General features: G+C 35.2%; 1 protein-coding gene across 5 annotated transcripts in view; it reads left to right on the forward strand.

The window, feature by feature from the left end:
• DIAPH2 (diaphanous related formin 2) overlaps nucleotides 1–20,373 on the forward strand; it is a 918,057-nt gene that overhangs the window by 206,714 nt on the left and 690,970 nt on the right. For all 5 annotated transcript variants that reach the window (XR_002340795.1, XM_021080479.1, XM_021080480.1 and 2 more), the window contains one exon: nucleotides 6,004–6,143. Coding sequence is in view for 4 of the 5 variants with exons in the window: in XM_021080479.1 (XP_020936138.1) it covers nucleotides 6,004–6,143 (140 nt within the window). In the remaining variant the exon portion in view is untranslated. The remainder of the gene's footprint in view (nucleotides 1–6,003; nucleotides 6,144–20,373) is intronic.

Genomic DNA, 20,373 nt, shown 5'->3' on the forward strand with positions numbered 1-20,373 from the left:
TCGTGTACAATGGTTCCCTTATTTCCAAGTCTTCACCAACACACTGTTATTTTGTTTTTTTTTTTTTTTTGCTAATAGCCATTCTGACAAGGATGAGGTGATAATCTTATTGTGGTTTTGATTTGCATTTTCCTGGTGATTAGTGATGTTGAGCATCTTTTAATGTGCTTTTTGGTCATCTGTATATCTTCTTTGTGAAAATGTTCAAATCCTCTGCTAATTTTTAATTGGGTTCTTTGGTTTTTTGATATAAGTTGGTATGAGTTCTTTATATGTTTTGGATATTAACCTCTTAGCAGACATATCATTTGCAGATATCTTCTCACATTCAGTAGGTTGCTGTTTCATTTTGTTGATGCAAAAATTTTGATTGAGTCCCATTTGTTTATTTTGGCTCTTATTTCCCTTGCCTGAGGAGACAGGTTCCCCCAAATATTGCTAATACCTGTGTCAAAGTCTGTACTGTCTATGTTTTCTTCTAGAAGTTTTATGGTTTTTGGTCTCACATTTAGGTCTTTTTGTTCAGCATTATGAATATGTCTTGCTACTCCCTTCTGGCCTATAAAGTTTCTATATAAAAAAAAATCTGCTGATAACCTTATCTGATTTCCTTAGTCATAATCTGCTTTTCTCTTTCTGCTCTTAAGAATCTCTCTTCATTCTTTAAACATTTTAATTTTAGTACATCTTGATGCATTTCTCTTTGGGTTCATATTATTTGGATCTCTCTGGGCTTCCTAGACCTGGATATCTGTTTCTTTTTACAGATTCAGGAAGTTTTCAGCCATTATTTCTTCAAATAATTGTTTTTTTTTTTTTTTTTTTTTTTTGGCCCCTTCTCTATTTTCCTTCTGGGACCATAATGCAGATGTTATTCTGCTTAGTGGTAGGATATGTTCTCATTTCGCATATTATTTTCACCCTCTGAAAAGGACTATATATTTTTTTTTGTCTTTTTTATCTTTGTTGTTGTTGTTGTTGTTGTTGTTGTTGCTATTTCTTGGGCCGCTCCCGCGGCATATGGAGGTTCCCAGGCTAGGGGTCCAATCGGAGCTGTAGCCACCGGCCTACGCCAGAGCCACAGCAACGCGGGATCCGAGCCGCGTCTGCAACCTACACCACAGCTCATGGCAACGCCGGATCGTTAACCCACTGAGCAAGGGCAGGGACCGAACCCGCAACCTCATGGTTCCTAGTCGGATTCGTTAACCACTGCGCCAAGACGGGAACTCCAGGACTATATTTTAAACCATGTCCTGCAGTGGGAAGTGACAGTATATGAATTTACTCACAGTACTAATGTTTTGTGTAGGTTTTTAATCTTACAAACCCTGAGTTGATAATATATAGTATATTTTACACTATAATTTTCATGCAATTAAATGAATTTTCATTGTAAGTTGTATATAAAATTATTTGAAATATTGTTATATTTATTTTGAAGTAACTTACATTTTGGGGATAAATTAATTATGTAACTATAATAACTTTCCCTTATGAGATGTTTTTCTTATATAATTAGAGAGAAGCCCTCTAAAGGTGCAGTAATATATTCAGCTTTGTATAGACAACCAAATACATCACCCTTAAAATAAATAGGTAGATCCACTTGGCGCAGGCACTTGTTGCTTGTTTCCTTTTTCTACTGGAACTCAAGGAACTGATGATGAGGAAAATGGTTTTTCAATTTTTTTATGCTTTTTTTTTTAAAAATTTTTTAAAAAATTTTCCCACTGTATAGCAAGGGGATCAAGTTATCCTTACATGTATACATTACAATTACATTTTTTCCCCACCCTTTGTTCTGTTGCAACATGAGTATCTAGACAAAGTTCTCAATGCTACTTAGCAGGATCTCCTTGTAAATCTATTCTAAGTTGTGTCTGATAAGCCCAAGCTCCCGATCCCTCCCACTCCCTCCCCTTCCCATCAGGCAGCCACAAGTCTCTTCTCCAAGTCCATGATTTTCTTTTCTGAGGAGATGTTCATTTGTGCTGGATATTAGATTCCAGTTATAAGTGATATCATATGGTATTTGTCTTTGTCTTTCTGGCTCATTTCACTCAGTATGAGATTCAACTCATAGGTGCCTCTCAAAAACAACACTGTGGACCTTTGTAGATATAATTCTAAATTTGTTAATCTATAACATTGCTTTTTCAGAGAATTGCAATGAAAGATAAAAAATTCACTTGATTATAGTAGCCAAAGAAACCTGACTACATTAGGGTTTATAAATCATGGTCAATAACAGTAATGCTATTACTGTTTTCACAACAATATTTTTTTTCCTATTTGAAGATGATACTACTGATAGTAATTGCTATTTGTGTGCACACTGTAGTTGAAAAGACCTGTGTACAATCAATAGTGTTTCCCTGCTGTCTGCAGCAAGATACCTTTACAGTTGAGAACTATGTAGCCTCTTCCTCAAGTTATAAGCAAATCTGTATTTACATTAAAGAATGACAGGTCAATTTAAAGACCAAGTCAATTTAAAATCAGAAGTGGTATCTCCACTGCAAATTAAAATTGTTCTTTTTAATAATATTGTGTGTCTGGTTCTGATACTAACTTCTTTTTTTTTTTTTAATCAGAGAAGCGTGATTATGATTATTAAACTGGTCCAAAGCTTCTTTTGATTCTTTGTGTACTGTGTTAGAATAATACAAACATTGTCACACTGACGAGTATCTCCATCCTAATGATTTTCAAATTAAGGAATAGTTTCAAATTAGGAAAGCTTTTTGTTCACCTATCTTTGGAATAGCATGATGTATGCTAATTGCTAACTTTGTCTGCATTATTTTTTAAAGATCAAATGGGCACACTGGTAATTTTCATTAATCTCATACAGAGCAGCTAATTAAAATTTCCATTATTATCCATCCATTATCTAGTTGTTTCCTTTGTTCAATATCAGGACATGATGTTAATAATAAGCTATTCTTATATTACAGCCCTATTAAATATAGTGAGAATTAGTTTAATTTATTGCACCATTTTTTATGTGATTTCTTTAATATTGTGTTGTACCATATTGATTATGATGAAGATACTTTGATATTGTGTACTAGAGATTTCAGAATTAAATACTTTTTACTTTAATTTTTACTCAATATTGAGAAAAGTGATATAGAAAAAGAAGTAACCCAAGGATCAGAATGTTAGTGATTTATTCTCTTACTAATTACATGAACTTGGGAAATCAACTTGATTCTCAACTTATGTAGTGAGGGTATCGGAAGAGCTTGTCTTTAAGGACCAGTACAGCCTTTCCATGTTATAGTGTTTCATAATTTTCAAATATGAACTAATGTTAAAATCCCCAAGTCTTTCTAAGCTTGCTAGAAGGCATTTGTTCTATAAAGTTATATATTTTCTGTCTTGCTCCATATTAGATTCTTTACTTCCATCTGTTATTACCCAGAGTGTCCTCTATTATAAAATTTAAATCTATTTCTAAGATTTGGGGGAGGGGTCAGACCCAAGGTGATGGGCTGGCCCCATTGTTTCCTAAAGAATATCTCACCAACAACCATGTAGAAGAATAGAACTAACATTTTCTGAACACCTTACTCTGAGACACCACACAAGAAATACCTGTTATCTAAATGCCAATTATCTTAATCTTTATAACAAATATGAGGTGGAGGTGTTTATTACTCCAATACCACAGATGAGCAAAAAAATTTATAGAGATCAGTTCAGTTGCCTTCTCAAAGATTACCTGGAAGGTAAGTGATGGGGACATGATTCATTCCCAGTGGCAATTTGAGCATCCCTAGTATACCATATACTGTCTAAATTTAACTGTTCTATAGTAATATCACTGAATATATTGTAATGAATTGTCTCAGAACGGTAATATTCTGAAGCAAAACTCAAGTGAATTTGGAAGCTTCAATATTTTGAAACTCATCAATCCCTCACTCATTTGGTTATTGACCATCCATATATCCATTATGTAGTCAAGAAATATGTATTGAGTTCTTATTATGTTCAAAGCCCTGTGTTAAGATCTAGAACGAGTGAACAAGATAGGCAGGCTTCCTGGAGCTTATGTTTTAATGAGAAGGACAGTAAACAAGTAAAGTGCTCAATAAGATAAACTTATATAAAGCTATTTTAAGATAAATGAGATTTAAAATGATGTTGTTATGATAAGTACAGTGTGCAGGGGGAAGACTCTTGGGCTGAGACTTAAAGATGAGATCCAGTAATGAAGAGATCAGAGGCAGAGAAAACAGTCAATGCAAAGGTCATTCTACAGGAATAAGCTCTCTATATAAATCTTCAGGGAAGGATTGGTAGGGCCTTGTCATTCATTAATTAATAAAATTCATTTATGGATCATATGAAAGTGGAATGTGACAGCAGATCTGAAACATTTTATACAATAAATGTTTACTGGCTCTTATGAATTGTAGCCTTAAGAGATGGGCAAATAAATTACAGAAATGTGGAAATGATTTCAGTGATGGTTTTACTTACTGAACCATCTATCGTGGTGACTCATTTAGTAGACTTACTTGGTATCTACTGTATATCCCACCAAAGCAAGAAAAATCAAGTCAGTGGCCATTACACAAAACATGGGAGCAAAATGTATGAAATTGTATTCCTTGTTCTAAAATTGTTATGGACAGATTCAATAACAGCACACTTTTGTTGAGGCTCACTAAACTCAGTCACTGTGTTAGATACTTGGCATACATGGAGCTCCCATTCTAGAAGACAGACAAATAATGCCCTCTGTTTCAGTGTCCTAAGTGCTGTAATAGTGATAGTGCCACAGTGGCATAAGGGAATGGAGTTCCTATACATGAGACTTTATCATTTAAAGACTTTAAACATTTACTATTTAATGGAATTTAAAAAATTCAGATATTACACATGATTGACAATTTCTATATCAGAAGGCATTCTCAATAAAAAGCCAAATAGTATGAAACCCTAGGGAATCTATTTCTCATTATTAACATATTGTTCTTTTTTAAATTCTATATTCTCTGATGATGACTTCTATGAAATTGGAGAAAAAATTCACTTCTAGCTTAGATACTTAGCATAAACTGAGAGTAATTCATATGAACTTACAAAATGGGACTCAAGCTAGAATTTTAATTCAGGCAGATACATTTGTAATATAGGAAAGGGGCAGTTATGATTATGTATGTCTAGAATGTGAAACTATGAGTTATTAGTAAAATGAGTATGTTGATGATGTTTTTCTCCCAGTCTTTTCTCCAAACTACTTACATAGTTAAGGCAAGGTGATGAAGCTAAGGAGTTGTGATGAGATAATGAGTTCTAGAAATAACCCCATGTACATTGGAAATTAAACTAAAAACTTGTCACTATCAGATAAACACATTTAATGACTTTTTAAGATTAATCTATAGTTTGGGAGTAACACACTTTGGAAGGAATAGTTGGGAATTGGTGATTACTTTGACTAATGTGTTAACTAACCTGCTGATTGGAGACTATTGTTTTAATAACTATTTTCACTTTGTTTTTGAAATAGGCTGATATACTGACATATTTCAATAGAGCTGAGTTATGTGTAATGTTTTGCATTAAATTTTGTTCATTGTGTTTTGTAGAATAGAATGTAAATATCTTAACTAGGAAAATTAATAAGATAATTTCTGAATGTTCATCTTGTGGGTTAAGGAGGACCAGCTAATGTTAATCCTAATACATGGATATTGTAAATTTAAGAATTCCTGTCAGTGATACTTTATGCCACTCGAGTCCATATTCTGTTCACGTTATGAAAACCATCAGTGTAATTTTCTTTTAAATGAGGCTGAAGAGAGTATTGAGATATACACAACACGATTTTACCATGTCAGTTCTATAACCAAGAGTTTTTAAGCACTGGGCCCTCTGCACACATTTTTATCTAGTAAAATATTTGCATATTCTATGCATTATTTTATTTAAATGTTTTTTGAAAAACCTGTTGTTTATCTAAAATATTATCTTTTTTCATAGGGAGGGCTGAAAAACAGCAAACATGAGTGCACCCTGTCTTCACAAGAGTATGTTCATGAATTACGATCTGGTATTTCAGATGAGAAACTTCTTAACTGCCTAGAATCTCTGAGGGTTTCTTTAACCAGCAATCCTGTAAGGTAAGTGCTTTTTACTGTTTTGGTATAATTTATACAGTTCGTACTGTATATAAGTGTCGGGAATATAACCAGTTACATCATTGTAACCTCAAGATTTCTTGACCAGAAGTGTGATATTCGCTAATAAGAAAACAATGTCTAATTATGAGGTTGTGAACATTAAAAAATAGAATCAATCTGATCTCTAATAATGTGCAATTTTAAGAATACAAATATTACTCCAATGGCTAAGTACTCTTTCATTATATAAAATATGGATCTACAAGTTAAATATCCATGTTTATATGAAAATCTGTACTCGGATAACAATTATATGTTTATTTGTAGAACATATTGTGTTTGCCCTATGATGCTACTTTTTAACTTGAAAAGTAAATATAATTTTACATCGTATAAGTTTCAGATATATATTATCCACACATTTCTGTAATTTGGAATAGCAGAAATTATTTTAACCAATAAAAAGAAATAGGAAAATATAAATCCTCAAAAATTTATACATGTAAGTTATGAAGGAACAAAAGATTTTTAAGGAGGAGTTCTTGTCAATGGTGGATTCTAATAACTGACATTCTTTTATTAAGAACAAGGCTTTAAATGAATTATACCTAAAATAAAATGTTTTTTATAAGGAAAAATAGATTTTCAATGTAATTTAAAAATATTATGGGATCTATTTACACAATTACTAAAATCTTGAGTTCAGAAATTACTGGATAAAAGCATGTAGAAACTGTATTTTGATTTTATTCTTGTTTTTCCTTATATATGATGGGGCTCACATCTTGTTCTTCCTGACTTATCCACAGGGCCTTGAAAATAACTTAGAGCTTAGTTGTTCCATTTGAATTTATATATAAATTGAAGTACACTATACTATTTATTTTTACCTGTAATGCATTTGGCAGAATGGGGAAAGTGTAATTCTCCAAAAAAAAAAAAAAAAAATTTAAAGCGTAATGGTAGGATATGACTTGTGTTTGAATATGATAATTTTTCAGAGGTGGCCGTTTTGCCATTTTTATCAGCACGCTTCTGGTTTTAATGATTTGATCAAGGGTGTGAGTTCTTTGACGACAATAAACATGTTGCCCTCAGTTGTACCTGCCAGCTGCCCTGCGCCGCTGCCACACGCAACCTATAGTGAACTTCTTGGTCTGGAAATTTCTGTTGAACGGTTAATGGAAGAGTGAATAAATGAATCTTTGAGAAGGGAGTACAGAAGTCATGACATTTAGGAATGAAGCGTTGTGGAAGAGGGTAGTAAAATTTATTTTTATAAAGATAGCGGGAAAGGTTTGAAGTTACAAGTGGATCTTTAAAAATGTAGCAGAGTAACTGCCAGACTTCTCAGAAGAATTCTGAGGCCAGGTTCTGATTGGCTAGAATCAGCTGCATCCTGGCAGCTGATTGGCTCTATTGTTGTGCGGGGCTACTTGTGTGGTCACAGACCCAGCTTTCGCGGCAGCCCAAGCTATAACTCCAAGCCATCTGCGGAACTTCCTGATCAGAGTCAAAACCCCACCTCCTCGTCTGCTGGAGCTGTCCTTAAAATGAGTAAGAGTGGATTTGGGAGCTTTGGCAGCATCTCTGCCTCTTGTGGAGCCAGAGGAAGCAACGACCCACCGCCTCAGGGCAGGGTAGCTCTTCAATTTAGGGTCCAAATCCAAGGTATTATATACCTTGTTGTGTGAACCAGATGCTCACCTCCACTCTGGTTGATAATGTCTTCAAGATTAGGGGAATCGAGGTTCCCAGGTCTCTATTGTGGGGATGACCAGACAGGCAGAGAGGGCTGCAAACTACATTCATTCCAAGTTTGATGATATGACCGCAAAGCCTGTCGAGGTCCACAAGTGGGTCAGCAGAGATAAAGCAAAGCAGAGGATGGCTTTGCTTCCAGTGGGAATATATGCTAAAGTGTTCAATATCCTCAAATATTCTGAGGAAGTGAAGAGCATTGACGTGGTGAAAATCCGTGTTATAGAAGACATGAATGAGTTCACCACACATATTCTATAAATGGTCAATGCACACTTGATGCTGGATAAAGCCCACCAATTGGCCTCTAGGTAAAGTGCCCTTGTCACTCCATCAGAGATGGATGAGGCTCAGAAGGAGGTGTCCTCAATAGGAAGGCCAGAGCATCGATGCGCTCCAGAGGGAGCTTCGCAACCTGAGCATCAGAACCATCAAGCAAGCCATAGATTATCTGACTGTCGAGGGCCACATCTACCCCACTGTGGATGGCAAGCACTTTAAATTTGCTGATTGAAGCAGCAAAACATTATTTCATTTTCCGAAGACACTGCCTCCAGTTGTGGCTGAGTTTGACTCTGACTTTCAGGAAGTAGATTTTTTTTGAACAAAAGATCGCAACTGGCATCCTTTGGAACCTCAAGGCTGTAACAGCTGCTTTGAACTTTTCTGTTTTTCTAACTCTATTTGAAGCTCAGAGGGAGATGGATAAATTGACTGGCTTTTCTATAGGATTTACCAGCAAGCAAATTAAAACATTCCTGGATGGATGAATGGGGGTGGGGGGTGGTTTACAGAAAAATTTGAAAATTATTTAGTTGCATGGGAACTTATTTTTCTGAGACAACTGCTTATTAGATGCAGTCAAGAAGCAAGGTGTGATTTAAAAAATTCTGTTTTTACATTATATTTATGATCTGTAGTTTGAATTTAGTGTATTATAGTCATATTATCTCTTGTTAAATATAGTAATTAATTCAGATGTGCTAAAGAAAGCAATTTATGAATTCAAGTACCCAGTTCAAATGTTCATTGATTGATTTGCTCTTATTAGCATTGGTTTATGTTTTTTTTTTTTTTTGTCTTTTTGTTATTTCTTGGGCCGCTCCCGCGGCATATGGAGGTTCCCAGGCTAGGGGTCCAATCGGAGCTGTAGCCACCGGCCTACGTCAGAGCCACAGCAACGCAGGATCCGAGCCGCGTCTGCAACCTACACCACAGCTCATGGCAACGCCGGATCGTTAACCCACTGAGCAAGGGCAGGGACCGAACCCGCAACCTCATGGTTCCTAGTCGGATTCGTTAACCACTGCGCCACGACGGGAACTCCTGGTTTATGTTTTTTAAAAGATATGATTGTGCCATGTTAAATGGCAGTCAGCTTTGACTACTTTTTTCTTAAAATATGATTAATGATTATTTCCAATACAATATGATGATATTTGGATTAAAGTACAATTTCTTGTAGTTGCATTTTAACACCCATGTCAGACTTTATGTAAGTTTCATGTTCTTATGAATTATCTATAATACTAAATGCTCTGTTTTATGTATACAAAGGTGTTATTTTTATAAGTTAGACAAACAAAAAGTATTTATAGGAATATTATTAAGCCTAGCATGTTAACCACAATTTATTCAAACATTTTATTAAAATAGTTTTGCAAAATCTTTACTTACCTGGCTGATTTTTTCTAATTCATTTGAAAAGTATTTTGCTTTTGAATATTAATATTATTATCCAGAATAATTGTTCTATGATATTAATAACATATTGTAGTTGTAATAAATACATTCTAGTATAGGTTGTAGTAATTATGTGAGGCTTTTAAATAACTGAATAAAGCAAGCACTCAATTGTATATATGCTGAAGATGTTATCTTTTAAATTAGTAGTTATGTTACATTAGTAGAAAAAATATATGTATTCATTCAGATAGGTAGAAGAGAAAAATATTACTTGTCTTAATCATGAAAAGGTGCAAAACCAGAAAAATCTTTTAAATGCACCATTGCTAGCAATCTATACTGTCAGAATGTGGCCTCTCTTTGCCAGTTCTTAGGAAAACTTATCACCAATTCTTAAGCCTCCTAAGGCAAAAACTTAACTTTTCTTCTTTTCAAAAGCAAAGAAATCATAAATGACACTTTTAAAAAGCACAAATGGTTAACATGCTACATACCTGTTTATTATTTATATTATCACACATCTTCCCAAATTCTCATCTTCATAAACATAAGAAATTCTGAACCACTACTTATTGAAAAGATTGCCTGCCCTGCGGAAAATCATACTTACAGATGAGGGGCATGTTTCTTCCTCAGAATCTCAGTGCACAAAGAAAGAGTCTAAGAGACATACTATTCTTTTGCAGTATCACTTATACAAAGGCAGGAACCCTGAGATTAGAATTTGATATGTATAGGTCACTTTCCTAATTGTCAGAATTGACTCAATTGGTGATTGGATGAGTAGCCACTTTTCCCCTCACTCTGGCAATATTCTTTCAGAACTAGGAAAATAGCAACCCTGCCCCCAAGAGCCCTTTTGGCTGCCTTTGCCTCCTTTGTGCCTGGGAACTGGTATGTTGCAATATGTATACCTGAATTTAAGGATAGGGACCACCCCCACTACCTCACCCATTCTTTGAGGGGAACTGTCCTTCGTCTTTGTTCCTTGGGGTACTTTTTAGCTTTGTTAATTACCCTAGCACCTCTTTCCCCTAATTCTTCTTGTGCTTTACTGGGATTCTGCTGCAGGTAATTGGACTGCAGTGGAAGAATAGTAAGTAGGTCTAGCTCCGATGTGAATGGAAATCAACAAATATTTTGAGGCAGAAAACAATTGCCTCATTGTCTTATATATGCATATTTCATGCATGTTAGGGGTAGCAGATATTTAAAATTCATTTTTACCTACCTGGCATGTAGACTTCTTTTTCAATTTTATTTAGATGGTGAATAAACTTGGCCATTGCACAGAGTCCTGCCCTGTATGTGAGCCAGACCTTTTGAGTATAAGATTAGAAATCCTGGGGAAATACTGTTGAATATTTTGGTCAGGGATTTTTAAGTCCGAGGAGCCTGAAGAACATAATTGTTGATTTGAATCAGATTTTTCTATGGCTTATAAGCGTATAAAGTGTATGTATTTATATTGAACTTGATTCTAAATGAACTGAATAAATAAATTTGAAAATTTTTTCACGTCAGAGCTAATATTGTTGTCACAATTGTTAGTAATAGTTTTACCTACTAAATTTAGATTTGTGTCTTAAGTGTAATATGAGAAATATAAATTCTTTTATTTTTTACAATTTCTGATAACTTTTCATAATGACGAATCATAAAAGGTAACCACTGAGAATTATTTTCAGTCATTAAACCTTTAGTGAGCACTGATTATATGTATTTAAGTGTTAACTTTCATTTTAATAAGCTTAAATTTAATTGACTTCTGAAATGATTATTAAAAATAATACTTAATATTTTAACGTTTGTATAGTACTTATTATCTGCTAGGCATTGTTCTAAGACAGAGAGTATGTGTGTATGTCGTTGTGATGCCTGGATTTATATTTCCAGCTCAGACTATTCTCTTGAAATTCAGACTCTGTCTCCAAATGTCTTCCTGGATGCCCTATAGGCACCTTTAAAAACATTTGTAAAATAATACCAAGAAACACAAATATATATCATTTACTGTCCCCCAGGAAATATTCTAAGATCTTGAAATAATGACCAGGAAGTCATTATTATTATTATTATTATTAATATTCTCATTTTATACTTGAGGAGCTTGAGGCTCAGAAAGTTTAAGTAATTTGTTCCATTTTAGTGTTTCATGGATAGTGTCAGATCTAAGGTTCCATGCCAGAGCCTGGGTGTTTAACCATTTCTTCATATTATCTCACAGTAAGGAAAATATTTTAAAATAGTCTCTTTTCATTCATTTCACATACTAAATCTTTACTTCAGTTCTTTCCTTAAAATTTGCCTGACGTGAATTAAAACACTGTAAAATATTTCAGCAAAAATATAAAGGAGAATATAAAAACACCTGTGTATTTATCTAGCAGTTTAAGAAACAAAACTTTATTTTATTATACTTGTCGAGAATTTCTATATTTTCTAGAAACCAATGCTTTTATTATTTGAAATGAACTGTCTTAATATATATAATCACATTGAAAAGTCCTTTTCTTATGACCTCAGGGCTCTGTGTAGTGAAATTTGGGACTTCTTTGTTCTATACATTATGGATGATACCTTTAGTAATTCAAATGCCATCCATGTTATATTTATTCCAATTTACCATTTTATGATAAATTAATTTTTTTACTATTATTATTTTTTTGATTATACCTTAGTTTGGAGCAGTTCAGTGAATAGCACTAATATTATGTAGTTTGTTTTTCTTTATAGCAGATAATTATCCCATAAATAAATCAGTTCTTATCCATTTGGGCCTGTTTGTATGGAATTTACATTCTAGTAAGAGAAGTCAGATACTAAAACAAAACAAAACAAAACAAAAAACAAAACAAAAACACCATACACCTAAGACGTCAGGGTGAGATCTGTTTTGAAGAGGGAATGTTGCTGTTTTATATCATATGGTCAGTGGAGGCCTCCTTGACTTTAGTTATATGTGAGCAGAGATCTAAAGGAAGTGTGGGTTTGAATTATTTGTCCATTGGAGGAAGAACATTGTTAGAAACAGGAAATAGCAAGAGCAAATGCTTGGCCTGTTCCTGGAATGTCAAAGAGGCCAGTGTGGCTGGAGGCAGAGAATTGTGAGCCATTGGTAGGACTTTGGCTCCCCTGCTCTGATTGAGCTGGGAACCTGTTAGAAGGTTTTTAGGAGAGTAATACACTGACCTAGATTTTTTGAAGGATTACTCTGAGTAGAAGCAGAGAGTCCATGTTATATGTTGCAGTAAAAGAGCGAGAAATGTCACAGCAATTGTAGAGACAGCCGTATAGCTATATATCATGGAGGCAGACATGGAAGGTCATTTGACATCCCAAAGTAGTCCTAGAACCTTAGTATTTTGGTCATGAGTCGTCTTCAACTCAGCAGCAGAAATTCATGTTGCATCTCTCCAATTTGTTCCATTATGAACTTGGACTCTACCTGAGTCTGCTTCTTTTCCTGAAAGTAACTGCCTGGCCTTTCCTATATTCCCCATTTCAAATTCTTAATGGGGAAACTCTGGTTCCCATTTGTTTTTACTCTGGAAAAGCTTTTCATGCCAGGCCATCTCAGCCTACAGGCCCACTTCAGTGCTTGCCACACCACTGGTCAGGTGACTGTCTACAGTTGAGCCAGGTTTGTCTTTGGTGAGGGAGAGGGAGGCAAATAAAAAAGACTTGTTGGTAAAATGTAAATCAATGAATTCATTATCACAATAAATTAATTGTGGTAGGGGATATCTAACTGATTAAAAAAAACAATGTAACAAAGTGACCATTTATGCTTGGAGCTAAATTACTGTATCTAAAGTAATGCTAAGAAAATAGCTAATTTGATTATCAGCTTTCTTTTTTTTTTTTTTTTTTTTTTTTTTTGGTTGCTATTTCTTGGGCCGCTCCTGCGGCATATGGAGGTTCCCAGGCTAGGGGTTGAATCGGAGCTGTAGCCACCAGCCTACGCCAGAGCCACAGCAACGCTGGATCCGAGCCGCGTCTGCAACCTACACCACAGCTCATGGCAACGCCGGATCATTAACCCACTGAGCAAGGGCAGGGACCGAACCCGCAACCTCATGGTTCCTAGTCGGATTCGTTAACCACTGCGCCACGACGGGAACTCCGATTATCAGCTTTCTAAATGTATCTGAAAACCAACAGAAAGTAAACACTCAAAAAAAAAAGAATAATTTGATTTAGGACCCACCCTAATCCAGTATGATGTTATGTCCATCCTTCCCTTGATTACATCTGCAAAGACTCTATTTCCAAATAAGGTCATATTCTGTCTGAGGTTCTGGATAGATACCATTCAACCCACTACAATCATGCAAAAGAAAATTACCCTTAAAAACACTAATGTAACAAAATTAAATAAGTTAAATTCTGTCAAGGTAAAAACATAAAATAGCCCGGAATTTTTGAAAGAGTAGAACCATGTACTACTTATAGAACTTTTCCTTATGTAGAACCATCGTTAATGAAATTAAATTTTGTTAGTCTTGTTCTCTGTATAACGAATTTTTTTCTGTATACGAAGAAATTCAGAGAGGGAGTAAGAGAGCACATTCTATGATAGAGTACCACTAGGCTGCTTGTCCTGAGATCTGATTTCCAGTCCTTGATTTCTTATTCTCTATGACCTTAGTCCAATCAGTGAACTCTTTGGGCCTAGGTTTTTCCATATGTAAATGAGACTGGAGCCTTTCTATGTTCTGTGTTTTCTTTTGCTTAGTTCCAATCCTCTTACTTTAGCTATAGGAACTAGATTATTGTTTAGATATGATTTTGAAGAGTGAGAAAAATGTTCTTCCATAAGACTAAAACATTTCCTAGCGTTCCATTATTTTCTTGAAATTGTAAGTATATTTAACCAATTCCAGACAGGTATTTATAGTTTCCTTTAACATATTGAAGGAAGCAGCTTCTGAGTCTCTGTTACATAACTATTTTCCAAAGCTGATATTTGGTAGAATATGAGCATTTGTGTACTCGTGGCTGATTTCCTTCCGTATCACAGTTTTAACTGGTCTCTTTTTGTTCGGCTCCTAGTAAAATAATAAATATACAAACACACATACACTAATAGCTTTACTAAATATTCTCAGAGCACAGTCATCTCAGAATACCATATGGAGTCATGGCTTTCAAATTCATACAGACTTTAATCACTCAGATAATAAAGGCTCTAAGAAAGTAATTTAATTATATTATTATTTGCTTATTTTAAAATCCCCCCTCCTCCCTTTTTTGACCATGCCTGTTGCATGTGGAAGTTTCCAGGCCAGGGATCAAAAAGTCCCTTTTATAAACCATCATTAACTGGCCTTATTCCAAATCACTCCCTTATTGTACATTCCTTCAGTGTTTATTTTATACTGTATACATTCATCTGCACCTGCTTATGCTCTATAATAGTTTCATGCATGTCTTTTTGCCTTTTCTAGGGTCGCTCCCAGGGCACATGGAGGTTCCCAGGCTAGGGGTCAAATCGGAGTTGTAGCCGCCGGCCTACACCGGAGCCCCGGCAACGTGGGATCCTTAACCCACTGAGCAAGGCCAGGGATTGGACCCGCAACCTCATGGTTCCTAGTCGGATTCATTAACCACTGCGCCACAACAGGAACTGCAATAGTTTCATGCATGTATGTTTGCTTTTCTCATTTAGATTTTAGACTCTTCTAGGGAAGGGACCCTCCTGTCCTCTTATTTGTTTCATGATGGCAGGTATGGTGTAATTTATATACAGTAATGTGTGATTTGATGTAGATATTGACCCACCATCAATAACAACCTATGCTTCTCTGGCAGTAAGAATGAATTTGCATTAATCTGGCTCTATTTTGTGGCCATGCATTTTTAGATGTAATCAGAGAAAAAGAATGGAGCTAACATCCTCCACACAGGAATGAAACCTATTGGTTTGACTTGAACCATATTCATCAGCTACAGACAATGTAGCATGCTTTCCACAATGATCTTTTTATGGTTGCATGGTGAGTTAATGAAATAGAATGTTTACAACTCTATTTAACACCCTAAAAATCCATGAGTTTCGACTATAAAGTAAATCCCAATCTGCCATCACAGATTGTGTTAGATTTTGCACATAAGAGTGGTCTGTGTGTTTCAGAATGAGAACTATGTTATTTACAGATTGCTGTCCATATTCCTTTACTAAAATTTATGAGAGGAAGCAGTGCCTGCTGAGAAGTGACCAGTGACTTTGGACAAATTTATTCCCAGCCAACCCATTACACAATGTATAGGTATTTGGCAATACATTTTATGAAGATCCAAAGAAAGGTGTAGCAATAAATCATTGTCACTAAGCTTTCTCAACACATGACAAAAACAACAAATACTGGTTTGAAGAATAGTATGAGAGTTGTGATTGTGTAGAATTCTTTCAGAGTTGTCGTTGAAATTGCTTTATAGCTTGAAGGGTATTTTACCCGACTAGGAAACTGTTTTTTCTGTTTCACTTGGAATCTTCGTTATCTGCCAGATTCATGGCACAGTGTGTATATTCCTTTCTGTGACCATAGCTTCCTCAGCCAATGTTTTCGAGCAGGTAAAAACAGCTAAAATATTTTTCAGAGTTTCTGTATATGTAGTTATTTGCATTACCTCTGGTGTATTTGTTTTTACTTGATGTTTTCTAACTTCCCATTAGATTTAAAATATTTTTTCTAGCACATTAATATGCATTCGAACATAATCATCGTAATGAAAATAGCCGACTCTTGACAGTAATACAAATTAGGAAAAGAAAGTACTTTCTGAGTTATGAGTGTTAATAACTACTTGAACAGCCTGTATTAAACTTATTAAAAGCTTGGCAAAGCAGCTGACACCACTTACAAAGTTAATATAAGGTTAGGTGCAGATCAATACTCTTAGAACATTTTGTGTTGGACTACCTATGAAAAACAGAATAATGAGGACAATTTTTTATGGTGCAGAAATGTGAACAGGACTTAAAATTGTGAACACATCTCATAAGGCAGTATTATGTGCAGTATTGTGAAAGCAGGGTGGTATTTTAAATTTGTTCACTTTAACTTTCAAATGCAAGTTCAAATGCATACATCATTTTACAAGACTCTAGTACATTTTTACATAGAATAGAAAATAGTAAATTCAGAGCAGTTTTGTCAAACTTTATGCTTTCTTTTAAAATCTTTGTCAACAGTTTGCTTTAACAGCAACCATATTCGCTCATTTAGCTAAGTTGGTTCTTTAAATATTCAGTGACATTGGATTTTAATTTTATAATATTAGCTTCAAAACAGAATTTTAATTTAAGGAAGATCCAATATTATATCTCATAATAGGACCAAACCAGAGTTATGTGTCCTCTATTATTTTCAAAAAAAAGAACATGGGAACAGGCAATACTGATTCAAATTTCTGAAGTATTATTTTAGTAGGAGAAAATGTTATAGAAATTCAGGCAGAATAAATGATGGTTCCTCTGTTGGCATTAATTTTATTATTATATAACATATGAAGCTTGACCAAGGTAGTGCATTTTCTCATATAAATGATATGTTTTAAATTTGAGAACTGATGTGTATATATAATAGTTGTCTAAAATTTTAGAAACTTGTGACTGGACATGTAATTATAAATGTATATAAAATCTAGCAGCAGAGTCTAGGCACATTAAATGGATTTCTTAATAGAAGGCTAACTTCTTCCATTGAGAATATTTTATATGCATTTTATTATATTTTATAGATATTCAAAATTAGCCTTGGGTAGAAAATGCTTGTAAATATGAGTCATTTGAAATATTTTTACTTTGATTTATATGAATTAACTTTACTAAATGTCTTAGACACATACAAAGAAGAGATGCAGATATTCCACCACTATTGAGATGAGGGTAAAAATACAAGCTCCATGTAAATGAGGAACTTTCAAAAAGCCTAGGACAATGCCAGGTAACGATTGTTTTTTTTTTTTTTTTTTTTTTTTTTTTTTTGCTTTTTTAGGGCCACACCCAGGGCATATGGAAGTTCCTAGACCAGGGCTTGAATCGGAGCTATTGCTGCCTGCTTATGCCATAACCACAGCAATGCGAGATCCGAGCTGCATCTGCGACCTGCCGCAGCTCAGGGCAACACTGAATCCTTAGTCCACTGAACGAGGCCAAGGACTGAACCTGTGTCCTCATGGATACTAGTCAGGTTCGTTAGCTCTGCGCCACCATGGGAACTCCCAGGTAATGATTAGAGTATAAAATAGTTCCAGTTTTCCCTGTAGCCAAGGAGGAGGAAAGGCAGGGTATTGACAGATACGGCTGTTTTCTGATGAATGACAGTACATTCATTTTTCAGGGAAGGAAGGACATTCTTTCTAATTCTAAACTCAGAATTTTATTTTGTGATTCTTTAAACAAGAGGTATTGAATACCACAGTAGAGTGAGTCTTTGATAGTTTTCCATAAAGTACAGAGGATTTCAGTGAATGTCTGTTTCCTACATGGGGGCTTGAGATAAAAAAAATTCCTGATGTTTCTACAAAGACTCAGAGTAATAGTACTGGTATACAGCTTCCCCATAATCTAAGCTGCTACCAAGGTGTGCTTGAGAAATATCCCTGAGGCTTTCCCTTTGGACTATCTATCATCTCAGCTGGACTTTTGATAGGAGCTGGATAGCTGACAATTCACAATTTAGATGCCAGCTAGCACCTGGAGTGCAGGTATTCTGTGTGGTCGATTGAAAGAAGATCCATGTGCACTAGATAACAGTGTTTACTCTATGATCCCAGCTGTTTGACTGGTGTTAGATAATGGATGGCTAATTTGGGGAGATTTCCCACCTGGTCAGCAAAGCTATAGGTGGTAACTTCTTGTGTCAGGCAGTGTAAACCTGAAGGTATTCTGTTGAGGTGGAATCCATGGAGGGAGAACATAGAAGGCAGAATAACATTGTAGTGGACTTTGAAAAACAAACTTCAAATGAGATAGCTTAGTAGCCTGTCATAGGAAAATGAATCTCAAGCCTTCATATGCCCCAAATCACCCCACTCCTCTATTTGTTAGGTCTGTTCTGCAGCTTCCAGAGTTACTGAAAATATGCAGATTGGGTCTAATTCTGTGTCTTTTGGAGGATGCTGCCTGAATTCTGGTTATTGCTCTAGTTTTCCATGCCACAAGGCTTTGTTACCATACCACCCTTGATATCAGCTTCCAAGACAGTTTCCTGGAGATCATTTCTTAAATGGTACCTTCAATATTCATTCATCAAAAGTATTGAAGACCAAGTGCTGAACTGGAGTGTTAAATGGATTTGAAAAAATTGGGTTATCATAAATTTCCGTTATGTGAATTAGCATTTGTCAGAGAATAAGAATATTCTAAAATGAATCCAGCACTAAAACTACATTAAGCATTTTTCTTTGATATAGAAATTGCTTAAGAATTTTGTAGTTCTTTTGAGGTCAGCATTATAAGAATCAGTTAAGAGGGAAAATATTTTAATTGTCAGTGATATGGGGATATTCTCTGACCCTATGACATATTTTGTACTTGGAAAAAAACAACTTTCTCCCAGGAATGGAATGCAGGATATGCTGTGCTGAGTTCTTATTTGTGAGAGCTTTTCATTTGTTTTGGTTTATTCTGTTATTTCGCACTGTTTATAAATAATAGTCCTGATTTTGTATGTTGAAATCATATGTCTTAGTTTGTTGATGACAATAGTTTGATGCAAGTTTTCACCTTAGTGCATTTCTCAACTCTTTTTAATGTTCTTGGAAAATGGGAGTAATAAAAGTTAAGAAGGAAGCAAAGCTTATAGAGGAGTTAATTTTAAGAGGCAAGAACAAATTATACATGCACATTGTTTTTTTCACATATGTGGCTGGAAATTTCTGAAACATATTGATGGGAAGAGTGCTAAAAATATGAATTATCAAATAGAACAATGGAGATACAGGCATCACACTAGACACATGCTGCAGAGCTATAGACAAGCATAATGCTGGACTTAGAGCACTCCTTCATCTGTTCAAGGTTTTGGCTCTGAAATCTGAACAATGATTTGGAGTTAGCTTTGACACTCCTTGTTCATCACACTTGCTCATTTTCTTATTTGCAGTATCTCTTGCATAGTTTTCACATTTCCATTGTCAGTGTTCTAGTTCAGTGTTCCTCATTCTATTTGCAGACATGAATTGACAGAGGAACTAAATGACCTAACAAGAGAGTTCACTGTGTTCATTAAAAATTCAATAAAGTCAAATTGACTAAGGCAAAGCACAGAGGGATGGGGAAGTTAAGTTAGCAGGAAGTGTAGGGGAGGAAAAAGTTTTACTGGACCCACTTAGGGTCCCTGGCTGGGTCTGAAAATTAAACTGACAAAGGCAGATTTACAAGAAAAAGCATACACATTTTACGGAGTTTTTATGTATACATGGTAGCCTTCACAAGAGAATGAAGACCCAAAGGAGTAAACAGAGCCTGAAACTTTTTAACCTTTTAGGCAAAGAAACAAATTTGTGAAGAATTGATAAGACAAGGGTTTGGACTGGGGTAGTAAATGGTGAAGAATTAGGAAGATAAGGGTTAGTTTAACAAGGTTTATTTATATAGCCTTCTGTACCCTCCATTCCCTGTCTCCCATGATAAGAGTGCCTCCCCTCCTCCTGGTACAGACAGAATAGGTACCTTTCTGGTGGGAAATTTCTCTCCTGCTTTCAAGGAAGAAGGGTGAGGTGGGGAGAAATGAAGTCAGAGTGACCTTCTTCTGCCCATTTCTCAGATTTC

Source organism: Sus scrofa, chromosome X (assembly GCF_000003025.6).
Source record: "Sus scrofa isolate TJ Tabasco breed Duroc chromosome X, Sscrofa11.1, whole genome shotgun sequence".
Taxonomy (NCBI): Eukaryota; Metazoa; Chordata; class Mammalia; order Artiodactyla; family Suidae; genus Sus; species Sus scrofa.